This window comes from Palaemon carinicauda, chromosome 7 (assembly GCF_036898095.1).
Source record: "Palaemon carinicauda isolate YSFRI2023 chromosome 7, ASM3689809v2, whole genome shotgun sequence".
Lineage (NCBI taxonomy): Eukaryota > Metazoa > Arthropoda > Malacostraca > Decapoda > Palaemonidae > Palaemon > Palaemon carinicauda.
Window position 1 is genome coordinate 129,412,095 of NC_090731.1, and position 13,835 is coordinate 129,425,929.

The 13,835-nt window shown below is 34.8% G+C and overlaps 1 protein-coding gene across 6 annotated transcripts in view; it reads right to left on the bottom strand.

The window, feature by feature from the left end:
• The window catches only part of LOC137644002 (cytoplasmic polyadenylation element-binding protein 1-like), a 140,806-nt gene that overhangs the window by 35,712 nt on the left and 91,259 nt on the right, over positions 1-13,835 (bottom strand). For 3 of the 6 annotated variants that reach the window (XM_068376867.1, XM_068376864.1, XM_068376863.1), the window contains 2 exons: positions 12,487-12,519; positions 4,146-4,222 (listed from right to left, as the gene is read on the bottom strand). In XM_068376867.1, coding sequence (XP_068232968.1) covers positions 4,146-4,222; positions 12,487-12,519 — 110 coding nt within the window. The remainder of the gene's footprint in view (positions 1-4,145; positions 4,223-12,486; positions 12,520-13,835) is intronic. The other 3 variants (XM_068376866.1, XM_068376868.1, XM_068376865.1) reach the window with 1 other exon arrangement.

Below are 13,835 nucleotides of genomic sequence, written 5' to 3' on the forward strand. Positions count from 1 at the left end.
CTTGTGTGGATCAAGGACAAACAGATCTCAGGAGACACCATCACTGAGACTACAATTTGCCAGAAGGCCTCCGCCATTTTCGGTGATCTCGTGCGTGCTCAGGCCGAAGAAGGAGCAGGAGAAGGAACATCCCAGCAGGAACTCCCAGAGTTCAAGGCTTCTCGTGGGTGGTTCGAGAAGTTCAAGAAAAGGACTGGCATCCATTCAGTGGTACGGCATGGGGAGGCAGCCAGCTCGGACACGAAGGCCGCCGAAGCCTTTGTTAAAACGTTCGACGAGTTGACTCTGCAGGAAGGCTACAGTTCGCAGCAAGTTTTCAATTGCGACGAAACTGGGCTTTTCTGGAAGAAAATGCCTCGTCTGACGTTCATCACGGCGGAGGAGAAGAGGCTACCCGGACATAAGCCTATGAAGGACAGGCTTACCCTTGCTTTTTGTGCGCAAAACGCCAGTGGGGACTGCAAGATAAAGCCCCTGCTGGTGTACCATTCAGAAAATCCCCGAGCCTTCAAAGCCCACAAAGTCATTAAGGAGAACCTTCCCGTGATGTGGAAGGCGAATGCAAAAGCCTGGGTAACGAGGCAGCTGTTCATTGATTGGGTGAATGTCTGCTTCGGTCCGACTGTCCGAAAATATTTGGAAGAAAAGCGCCTCCCTATGAAATTTCTGCTGGTGTTGGACAATGCTCCAGCTCACCCTCCTGGCCTCGAAGAATATCTTCTGGCCGAGTATTCCTTCATAAAGGTCCTGTATCTACCGCCTAACACCACCCCTCTCCTCCAGCCCATGGACCAGCAAGTTATTTCTAATTTAAAAAAATTGTACGCTAAGCATCTCTTCAAGAGATGTTTCCAAGTCACAGAGAGTACAAACCTCACGCTGCGTGAATTTTGGAAAGATCACTTCAACGTCGTGATATACCTCAAACTCATCGATCTCGCTTGGCAGGAAGTTTCGAGGCGTACCCTAAACATCTTGGAGGAAGCTGTGGCCCGATGCCGTCTCTGCACGAGACTTCGAGGGGTTCGGGAAGCCTGGAGGAGAAGCCGAGATCGTTGACGATCCTGAACCAATTCAGCAGTCTGAGGTGGCTGACAACATACATCTTGGTACGTCCATGGGGCTGGAAGTTAGCGCGGAAGATATCGATGAACTTATCGAGGAGCACCACGAGGAGTTGACGACGGACGACTTGAAGGAGTTGGAGACGATGCAAGTGAGTGATGTTCAAGAGCAGTTCTCTAGCGGTGATGAGGAGGATGTTGCACCTTTGAAAATGGCAGACATCAAGGAAATTCTTGCATGTTTCCATAAAATGGCAGACTACGTCGAAAAGGAACATTCAGAAAAAGTTTATACCAACCGTGCGCTTGAACACTGCAATGACGTTTGCCTAACGCATTTTAGAAATGTGTTGAAAAGTAGGCAGAAACAAGCTTCAATGGATAGTTTCTTATTAAAGAGGCCAGCGGTATTAGTAGGCCAAGACGAAGGTGAAAGTAAAGAAAAGAAACAGAAAAAAGAAAGTGATGAAGAAGTAGAAGGTGAAAGTAAAGAAAAGAAACAGAAAAAAGAAAGTGATGAAGAAGTAGAAGAGATTTAGAAAATAAGAAAAACTTAAGGTTATAAAAAAGCAAAAAAAAAAAATTCAATTTTAAGTTTTATGTTACCATTAAGTGTTAAAGTAATTTTTTCTTTCATTTTATAGTTTTCCATACGTAATGTTAAGTGTTAATTATTTCTGCTATTTTTCTATTTTGTAAAGTTTAAGTGTTAAGTGTGTAAATTACTGTACGTAGTCTGTCACTTGTTACGTTTTCTGCCTTTTGCCATCCTCCTCTGCCGCGACTTCGCTATCGGACATCGTCTCAATCAAAAGGTAAGTTTCAACTTTTTTGTTACACTAATTAACTGTAACCTTTTTTTCAGAGTGTACAGGTATCAATCATTAATTTAGGTGTACGTACAGGTAACAATACACCTTCACTGATCTAAATGCTTTACGTACATACAGTACCGTAACTTTTATACAGTAGTAAAGAAAACGGACCGTTTTCTTTGGGCTTGGGGGGGATAACTTGGCTATAACTACATTATTGAATAATCTCATAGTGGTTTCTGGAATGGATTAGGCTGTTTTTAATGGTTGTGTTAATTATTGAATGATAGAAATGGCTGCATTGCATGTTTATTACTACAGTTTAGCGTGATTATGAAAGAAAAGGTGACTTTTTATAAGGCTTGGAACGGATTAGGCTATTTACATGTAAAACGCGACTCAGGATTCGAAACCGCATCCTGAACGGATTAATTTCGTATCCTGAGGCATCACTGTACTTGTTTTTTATAACACTTACGCCTGTGGATTAGCATCTTGCTAAAAGAAATGCTAGTCCATTTACATTATAATCCCAAAAGGTGACTGCCTTTGAAGCATCCCTATTATTTCAATCTTTACAAACATGCACCTTTCACTTTTATATTCTTAGCTATTTACAGACATTTGATTCACACATTTTCTTTGTTAATCTTCATATGCATAAACCTTTTTGGGTGTTTGTTTGCCTTCAAAAACTAGTCATATCTTTTACAACAAAAAACAGCCTTATGCCATAAAATATTTCCATAGTTACCCTCACGAAAAAGCTATCAACTCTTAGTGCCAACTCAACCACCTCAAAATAGGTTCCTCAAATGTTGCCATTTCCATGACCCCAACTCTACCTTAGATATCTACACAGCAATCGACCTCTCTTGTACCAAGGAGTGAAAAACACCCGAGTTATGTATGGAAAAGGCATAAAAAAAATTCTATTTAATTCCATAAATCTCTGAATAAAAAAAGGCTAAAACAAAAACTTTCTCCAGGCAGAAGGAACCACATTATACAGTTATGGTACAGAATAAGGAATATATACCAATCCAAACTAAACAAAAGCTTATTTATATCCAAAAAACACTTATTTATATTCCAAACAAAACTTCAATACTTTACCAATTTCACTTCATCCCTTACGAGACAAACTCCTTAAACATACCACACCTATACTAAAATAATTTAAAAAATATATATATACCTAAAGAGAAATTTAATGAATAAATAAAAGATATATTCTGTAATGAAATGTTTCAAATAAATATTTGTCATAATCCAATAAAAATTCTAATCTTGAACTCTATTATATTATATGAAGTTTAGTAACTTCAGGCAGCTTAAATGTAGGACTAGGTTAATGCACTTCTCTATCATACAATGGGAAAGAAAACACACCGGCAGTTTCTAAAGCCAAATAAGGAATAGTGTTGTCAAACTTGAAAAAGTTTACCTAAAATATAGAAATTTTAGTTCAGGATGACTTGCCATAGATCACTTTATGCAAGTGACCCATAAAATAGGATCAGCAAAAACATGTTTCTAGGACTCTAGCCCCAGATATCTCCCAGGGCTGAAACCTACCTACTTTTCTAAGGTTCAACATAAATCAAGTACAAGTAGAACATTGATAGTACTGCACCTTCGGTGCCAAAGTTTATTTTGAAAAGAAAGAGAAAGAGAGAGAAAGAGAGAGAGAGAGAGAGAAAGAGAAAGAGAAAGAGAGAGAAAGAGAGAAAGAGAGAGAGAAAGAGAGAGAGAGAAATAGAGAGAGAAATAGAGAAAGAGAAAGAGAGAAAGAGAGAAGAGAGAAAGAGAGAAAGAGAAAGAGAGAAAGAGAGAAAGAGAGAAAGAGAGAGAGAAAGAGGAGAGAGGAAGAGAGAGAAAGAAAGAGAGAGAGAAAGAGAGAGAAAGAGAAGAGAGGAGAAGAGAAAGAGGAGAAAGAGAAGAGAGAAAGAGAAAGAGGAAAAAGAGAAGAGAGAAAGAGAAAGAAAGAGAAAGAGAGAAGAGAAAGAAAAAGAGAGAGAGAGAGAGGAGAGAGAGAGAGAGAGAGAGAGAGAGAGAGAGAGAGAGAGAGAGAGAGAGAGAGAGAGAGAGAGAGAGAGAGAGAAAGAGAAAGAAAGAAAGAAAGAAAGAAAGAAAGAAAGAAAGAAAGAAAGAAAGAAAGAAAGAAAGAAAGAAAGAAAGAAGAGAGAGAAAGAGAGAGAGAAAGAGGAGAGAAAGAGAAAGAGAAAGAGAAAGAGAAAGAACCTCAAACTTGAAAAGCACTTACTTTGCACGAGTAAATTGGGTTCTTGTATATCTTTGGAGGCAGCTGTCCACTCCAGGTGCAAGTGGCATCGCACATCACTGAAAAGTTGAAGATTAGATAAGTTTTATTTTGGCCATAAAACCCAGTTGTTGTGTCCAAGGAGCCCAATCAGCGGTCGGATGTCCAACTGAGGGGATCCCAATAATTATCGTCAATAGTTTGAACAAGACGGCAGAAAGGAAACTAGAATATGGCATAATATTAGTGCCTTTGGTATATGTATGTATGTATTATACTAAAAGATAGTGGCCCTAGGAAAACACACTAGAAAAACTCAATGCCTAAATTAAACAGATTAGGGTTGCTTAAGGCACTAATCCCAGCAACTACACTGCGGGCAAAATTTCTCAATGAATGTTTTCAAGTGTAATTAACCATGTATATTCATTTTATTCTATATTTTATGACATGTTGCGTTCGAGCTGTAGCCATGGCAGGACGTACTTCGCTGAGTAGTGCACCGGACGGGTATTTTGAAAATTAAAGTTTATTTCAATCAACATGTGAAGCAGAAATACTTAAAAGATTTAAAGATGTCAACAACATCAGAGGATGGATATGAGGTGGAAGCCAAAAAATTAAAGCAATTTGAAGGGGCTGTGCCAAAAGCTACATATGCAGTGAGAACTAAAAGTTACAGGATAGTACAGTTCTTCAATTTCCTACTGATGCAGGTTTGAATTACCCGGAGAAGATATTATGGACGGTTAAACTAGCTAAAGCTCACAAGAAAATGGAGGCGCTTTTCAAGAATGGGAAAAATAGCTCTTGTGTAACTGTTAAGGATCAGAAGGCAGCGGACTATTTGTCAACGACTGGTTTTGATGGTGGTGTTATGATCAAGCCAGTTTTTGAAAAGATGACAAAAGTTATACTATTTGGATATCCTACTCTGCTAGATCCAGAGGATGTGAGGGATACTGGTGTTTTCCGTTGGATTCGCCGAAGGACAGTAATGGTAAAAGGAAAGAAGGAAGAAAAAAATCAGCTGGTTGGATTATTCACTGGAACAGAGCTGCCCGAGACACACTTCTTACTAGGACTTGGATATAGAAGATTAGAAGTGTACAAAGAAGCTCTGATAATTTGTTATAAGTGCAGTTTGTGGGGACAAAGCTTATCAGTGTTTAAATGACAATCGCTGTAGATTTTGCAGTAATAAACTTGATTCTAGGGATTGTGTACAGAAATTTAAAGAAAATATTATTGTTGAAAGAAAATGCTGAAATTGCGGTGGAATTCATAACGCAAGTGGCTGGGAGTGTCCTAAACGACCGATTTTCTCTTTCAAGAGAAATGAAGATAAAAGAAGCTACAAATCCACGAGAGGTGTCGTTGGATATTCCTAAGGAGAAGGAAGAGGAAACTGGGGAAATAATGAGAGTTTTAGTTGATTTCAAGAAGCTGAAATCTGTCATAAAAGCTGTAGGAGAGTTAAGTGATAAGGTTAATAATTTGATGATAGAAGGTAAGAGGTAATAGTCTGGCTAATAATTTGATGATAGAAGGAAAGAGATAATAGTCATGTGTAACTAGATTCAAAAAACGGCAAAAATGGCGAAGTCAATTGTAATGAAATAAAGATTAGCAAAACGAAGGCAGTGATGGTAGTTTTGAATATGTTAACTACCTATGGAAATAAACCAAATGGTAACTTAATGGAGTCTTTCTTAAGATATGCGGAAGGCCTTAAGCATAAATTAGATGATAATCCAGAAAGTCATATCAAAATTAATTTCATGGAATATTAAGTGTAAATTGTAGAATAAATGATTTGCATTCTCATGTTTGGGTTAATGAAATAGATATTAATTTACAAGAAGTTTGTGAATATAATAATGCGGAATTATTAAAAGGTTATAAAAAATTTGAATTACTTGCTGATGCTACAAAAAACACTAGAGGTTTGATAACTTTTAAGAATATACCAGCAGAATTAATTGTTGCTGAAAGAATAAATGATATAGAATATGTAGTTGTTAAAATTAATATAAAAAATGGTTATTTTTTTTTTTATAATTAATGTGTATATTCATGTTAATGGACACCAAACTGAGGATTTTTATGACAATATTAAGTGATAGAGATAAAATTATTATAATGGGAGATTTAAATGCAAGTCATGAATTTTTTGGTAGTATTAATGGAACAAATAATAATTGTTACTGTGAAATATTTGACAGAAACAAAAGATAAATTTGAATTATTAGGTAAAGATCCCACTCATATTCGGGGTGGGAGATTAGATTATGCACTTATATGGGGGAAGTTGTTGGTGAGTACACTGTAATTAATGAGTTACTTAGTGATCATTTTCCTACAGGTGTATATTTAAAATTAAGTAAAATTAAACTGCTTTTCAGAGAAAAAGGTATAGATTTAAAAATGAAACAAGAAAAAATTTATAAAGTATATTGAAAAGTGGTATGAGGTATATAGATTATTGGAGGTAACTGATGAAAATGAATATTATGAAGATTTTCTAAGAACTATAGATGAATTTTTAAATATTGTAAAAAAAAAAGCAAAGGGTAAGTGGCATATACCTGATTGTTGCAAAGAAATTGGTTATTGAATGGAAGTGTGTTTTAAAAGTGTCAAAATCTATGGTTAAATAATCCAACTTCAGAAATCAAAGAAACTTTGGAAAATGTTGCAACTTTATATACAGAAATTAGAAAGGAGGCAAGAGGAAAGTATTGGAATGAACATTTAATTTATCCAAATCAAAAAATTTGTCTATGATTTGGGATAATGTTAATAAAATTAGAAGAATTAAAAACAAAACCTTTGTACACCCAAATCCAATAGATGAAGAAGGTTTAAAGAAAAGTGGGAATATATTGCAAGCTTTGATAGTCTGCCGCTGGATATGAGGAATTACTTAAAAAATAGAGAAAGTTTTTAGAAAGATCTTTTTGAAAGGCAAGGAAATGTTGAGGATGATACTTGTATTCCCATAAATAGGGATGAAATTTTATATGCATTAAATACACGAAAATCTACGACACCATGTGAAGACGGAGTGCAGGGATCTCTAAAACGTCGGACATCTTCAAAAACACAAAACAACACAGAGCAAAATAAAACACGTCTGACCAACGCAGGTGCTGATAGAGGAATGTAAATAAGGGGTGGGGAGATGTAGGGGTGGAGGGGGATGTTGATGAAGGAGAGGTCTAATTGGTGAGGGATCTATGGTCGTGGTTCAATCACGCCCCAGTTTTATATACCGACACTCAGAGTGAGCAAGCTAGGTTTATTCCTGGCATTCCATGCATCTCTTTTCTCTGGTATATTCAGCAATAACTATGCCTTAGAAATGGTGATACAGGAGAATTTCACTGGCGACACAGGTTCCTCGCCCAGAAATAGATTTTTCCTTTGTCAAAATCCATTTTTTAAAAACCTTGTGATGTTAATAAATAACCCTATTGTTGACTTGTTTGTCATATACCAGTGGGAGATTGCCAAGGCCTTGGAAAACTATTATTATTCCTATTAGAAAGAGTAATGGGGTTTTTAGACCAGTTTTGCTGACCTCTTGCTTTTTTAAAATGATTGAAAGGGTAATACGAAACAGGTTAGATTATAAAATTGGAGGATTATTCTCTGAAAATTTTTATGGTTTTATTAAAGGTAAATCGACTGCTGACTGTATTATAAAGGTATTAGGTAACAATAAATCTAACTATGGGTCGTTTGTAGATTTACAGAATGCTTTTGATAAAGCAAATGAAAACATATTTGAAGAATTAGTTAATAAAGGAATATCAGGAAATTTGTTAAAGTGGATAAAAGACTATTTGTCTGATAGAAAAGGTAAAGTGATTTTCCTGGGGGTTGAATCTGATGTTTTTTATATAAGCTTCGGTACACCTCAAGGGGGTGTGTTAAGTCCTATACTATTTAATGTCCTAATGGATAGAATTGCAAGGTTTAATTTTGGAAATGATGTACAAACTATCATTTATGCTGCTGATATTGTTATTCAGTGTCATTACTTTTCTACTATGCAAAATATAGTTAATCAGATTCAAGAGTTATGTATTAATTCTGGTTTAATAACATTAATAAAAGTAAATATCAGTCACGAATAGAATGTAAAACAGATTTAGTTATGAATAATCTCAAACTGCAAAAGGTACAATCTTATATATATTTAGGATTTAATATTGGATTTAAATATAATTATGAACATATAGACTATGTAAAAATTTGTGTATTAGTAGACTTAAACCTTTAAGAGTATTGGCAAATTGTGGAAAGGGAATTGGTATCCCATTTTTAAGAATGATACATTTGACAACCATAAGGTCAATTAATCATTATTCTGCTCCACTTCTAGTGTTGTTTCCTAACAATAAGATAAGGCAATTGGAACTCATTCAAAATGAGGCATTAAGGGTTGTCTTGGGTTGTCCAAAAAACAACTCGTATTGAAGTAATGAGAATGGAAACAATATGCCCAGTGTTTGTGATAGAATAAAAGAAATAACAATGATGTGTGTCATGAAAATGATTAGGAGAGGTGAAAAGTACTTTCACAATATATATTATGGAATTGATTAATCAAAAATCAATGTATATACCAAAAAGTTACTTCAAAATCTGAAGGAGTACAATTTGACTCCGTTACGCGACTTATTTGAAGAAAAAATATCTATATGTCCTTGGAGTTTAAAATTTATAAATATTATAAAAAGAGGGTATACTATTGAATTAAAATATTTCTTAAAAAACATTAATGTAAAAAGATTAATCCTGTTCATATGTATTGTGATGGATCTGTTAGTGAACATGGAGCTGGATGTGGATTTATAAATTGTGTTTATGATGAAAATGGAGAGTAAAAAAAAAAAAAAAAACATCAAAATAGAAGGAACAAATTGTAGCACTGTTACTGAATTATGTGCTTTATATAAAGGAATAAAAGCAGTTTCTGATATTAGGAAAGATATTTTTATTTTTGTAAACAGCTAAAGTGCATTAAAATCATTGATGGCTAAAGAACCTCGTTATAAATCTGTTGTAAATAAATGTATAGATTTGGTTTATAATATTCATTTAAATAATAATAAAGTTGAATTTATATGGATACCTTCCCATGTAAATATATATTATAATGATATTGCAGATAAGTTAGCTAAACCGGGGGCAGAAAAATATGGAAGTGATATTTTTGAATTAAGTCTTAATAATATTAAAAGTCATAAGATCAGTTAGAAATCAAAATGAGCTATTAACTATTAAGCTATTACTGGAAATGGGAAGTAACTGTTTATATCATTATTTGATCATTTCTGAAGGAACAAATGTAACTTATGGAAAACGATAGACTTTCTTTGATAGTTGGGTTGTGAGACGGATTGGGATATAAGTATTAATGAGAATTTAATAAAGACAAAAATGTACCTTGTAAATTTTGTAAACAAGACTAAAGTCATAAGTTGTATCATTACATTATGGAATGTAAAGAATTTGATGGAATCTGAAATGATTCCATTGCAGATCTGTAGAACAAATATGTTTTGTAATTAATAAAATAATTGATTTTATTAAAAAATGTAAGGGAAACCATATTGTATTTTGAAATAGAATAACTTATTGCGAAAGGGAAGATAAAGGAACACTATACTTCCCTTTTGATGTAAATTATCAATAAAATTTTTGAAATTTGAATTTCTTTATAAAGCAATACTTGCATTGGATTAAGCAACTTTATTAAACCTTGAATCAAAGAATTTTTTGATCAGTGCATCCAGCCAGTTGCAGAGAGGTCTCAAGAACCTAATTTTCCCATGGACTTTGTTAAGGTATATCATATCTTGAGATCAACGCTACTGCTATCAAGTCAATAAGAGATTTTCTTCAAAAGATCAAATGGTCAGACTAGTGATTTTCTATTTGAATTGAGTATTTCAATCCCTTACATCACAAGGAAATCTAGTAGAGGCTGCACAAATTGGCATAAGGATATACATATAGTAACAGGTTTGTGTGTTACAATTACTACATTGTCAATAATAAAATTATTGTCAATTTAGGACGATTGGGCATTTAGAAGTCTTGGTTTAAGGAGATCGTTCGCCATGCCATGAATTTTTTTTTTCTACTTCAAAATACACAATTTCTATATATGTTTTAGACATACATGATACCTTCATATTTAAAAATTTCAAGTCATTTGATCAAACACTTTTCGATATATTAGCAAAAATCATGATTAAGATAAAAATTTTTAGGTAAATTTTTCTACACTTATATGACACTAATTGTTTTGAAAATCACACCATCAAACCTATATAAATCAAATAACTCTGACATTTTCCTTTTTCTTTTTGAATCAATTTCTTAATTTTCTTCGTCTAGACGTAAAACATTAATGAAAAAAAAAAAAGAAAATGGAAAATAAAAATTCTGATACACAAAGTTGTGGGATTTTTATTCCTCTTTTCAATATCTATCTCTAAAATTGAACAATAAATAAGTGAGAAAAATGTGCCTAAGTGTGAATAAATATGTTTTTGAGTTATGAGCTCCCAAAGTTTTGCAACAAATTTTCACTTTTCTTAAAAAAAGCAAGTTAACATTATGATACCCTTAGTTTGTAATCTTATTGTTTATTCCTACATAAACACACCCTAACTGAGGTAGTGTATTTAAACCGTAAGTTTACTATTACACTTGGCGTAAGGGTGTCATGAATTGCCAGCTTCTTTCACTGTTGCCAGAATTTTAGTTAGCATGTTTCAGCTTTGTACTCTTATTCATGTTTCCCTCTCATCTTGGTTCTTTTTGCTTGCTCTCTGCTTACTTTTTGTTCTTTCTATGACCTTAGGTAACATTGGCCTTGCTATACAAGTTCCCGATGATGTTGTGAAAAGACAATGTACTGTACATACGAACTGCAATTAAACAAACACGCATTATAACTTCTATGCGTCTTTGGAAACTCTGGCTGCTGTTCTTGTAGCTCGTAGTTTTCGTTCACCTACACACTACCAATGCCTTCCATTTCTGCCAGACACACGATATTTCAAAACCTAAGTGAAAAAATTGCTATATATATATATATGTAAAAATAAACAAAGATGATTCTGTCAAACTCAGTCATGCAGACGATGCAGTAAAGATGACTTCATCCTTTAACAACCGCTATATCTTCATTATTTGTAAAAATTAATTGGCCAAAACTTCTGGAGAGCATGTACGATATGTTTCTGCATACATAGAACCAATAAAACTATTTTCGATTTCTGAAAGTTGGCATGTCGAAACACCATGGCAGATGGTCCCCTTAACATGGTCTTGCAGCATCATCCACTTTTTCATAAGGTCTTTGGACTTTCAATCCATTTCAACTGTGTGTGCGTGTGTAACAAATTGCAAAGGATTTCTATAAAGGGCTAAAATGATAGATGAAATAAATTTATCTATAGAAATAAACATTTGGGCTGGAAACAAGAAGTAAAAATGCATTAAAATGCATGAGAAGATGCAAAGCAGAAGAGCCTAGCAATTTAAGAATAGATAGAGATTTCATAATAGTAAAACTTGCTGAACTTTACACAAAATGTTTGCAAGACTGCTCTGTACATACAGCTTGGAAAAAGTATATTATTTCATACAAGGGAGAAACCTAAGTACTGAAAAAATACTGCCCGATAACTTTACTCCCAGTAATATATATATATATAAAAAAAAAAGTATCTACTAAGATCCTATTAGGTCAAACAGAAAGACTTTAAACAACAAAGAGACCAGGCAGATTTCAGGAATAGGTATTCAACAACTGACCATATCCTTGTAATCAACCACCTAATGGAAAAATCAACAGTATGACAAACAACTATGTATGGAATTTAGACTGAAAAAGCTTTTAATTGTCAAACTTCAGCAGTAATGAAAGTCCTTCAAAAGGAATATTTTAACCTATATTCAAACAATTTAAGATAATATACAGGTAGTACAGCAATCCTAAACCTACATAACGAGAAAGGAATTAAGATAGGAAATTATCCACAGCATGCCTAAAGGAATTCCTAAATTTAGATTGGGAAAATGTAAGAATTTACTTGAGAACTGAATACCTTAACAACTTGAGATTTACAGATGACAGTTCTATTTAGTGAATCATGAGAGGAAATCCAAAAAGATGATAGATTTGAATAGAGAAAGCAAAAATGTACAGTAGAACTAAAAATAAATTGAGTAAAACTAAGATAATGTTCAGTGAAAAATCAGACAACAAATAAGGGCTACGCACACACCTCTAGAGATTGTTAATGAATATACGTACTTAGAAGAGACAGCGTTTCCCCACAACACGAGACTGAAATTAAAAGGATAAGCATGGGCTGGAGAGTTTTTGATTGACAAATAGGATTATGAAATGTATAACACAACTTTCTCTAAAAAGCAAAGTATTTAATCAGATGGTCCTACCAGTATTAACTCATGCATCAGAAACTTTCAGCCTTACTAAAACCTTAGAACATTAGCTAGTTTAAGTCAAAAGAGCCATAAAAAGAATGATGGAATTAACACTAAGCAGAAAAGATCAACATTGATGCGAGAGCAAAAAAACGTACACCCGAATGTACATCTGGTATGGCTAAAACCCTTAATGAAGATATGGCTAAAATTACAGCGTGGTGCAAATTATGGGAGCTAAAATTGTAGCGTGGTGCAAATTATGGGAGCTAAAATTGCAGCGTGGTGCAAATTATGGGAGCTAAAATCGCAGCGTGGTGCAAATTATGGGAGCTAAAATCGCAGCGTGGTGCAAATTATGGGAGCTAAAATCGCAGCGTGGTGCAAATTATGGGAGCTAAAATCGCAGCGTGGTGCAAATTATGGGAGCTAAAATCGCAGCGTGGTGCAAATTATGGGGGCTAAAATCGCAGCGTGGCGCAAATTATGGGGGCTAAAATCGCAGCGTGGCGCAAATTATGGGGGCTAAAATCGCAGCGTGGCACAAATTATGGGAGCTAAAATCGCAGCGTGGCGCAAATTATGGGAGCTAAAATCGCAGCGTGGCGCAAATTATGGGAGCTAAAATCGCAGCGTGGCACAAATTATGGGAGCTAAAATCGCAGCGTGGTGCAAATTATGGGAGCTAAAATCGCAGCGTGGTGCAAATTATGGGAGCTAAAATCGCAGCGTGGTGCAAATTATGGGAGCTAAAATCGCAGCGTGGTGCAAATTATGGGAGCTAAAATCGCAGCGTGGTGCAAATTATGGGAGCTAAAATTGCAGCGTGGTGCAAATTATGGGAGCTAAAATCGCAGCGTGGTGCAAATTATGGGAGCTAAAATCGCAGTGGTGCAAATTATAGCAGCTAAAATTGCAGCGAGGTGCAAATTATGGAACCTAAAATTGCAGCGAGGTGCGAATTACGGGCGCTAGAATTAAAGCGTGGTGCAAATTATGGGCGCTAAAATTAAAGTGTGGTGCAAATTATGCAAGCTAATATTGCAGTGGTGCAAACTGTGGGAGCTAAAATTGCAGGGAGCCACAAATTATGGAAGCTAAAATTGCAGCATTGAAAATTATGGGGCATGAATTTGAACCCTAACAATACTCAAAAGTATGATTGTTGAACTGAAGTAAGGAAAAATGTGAAATGGAATGTACAATTATTGTTTG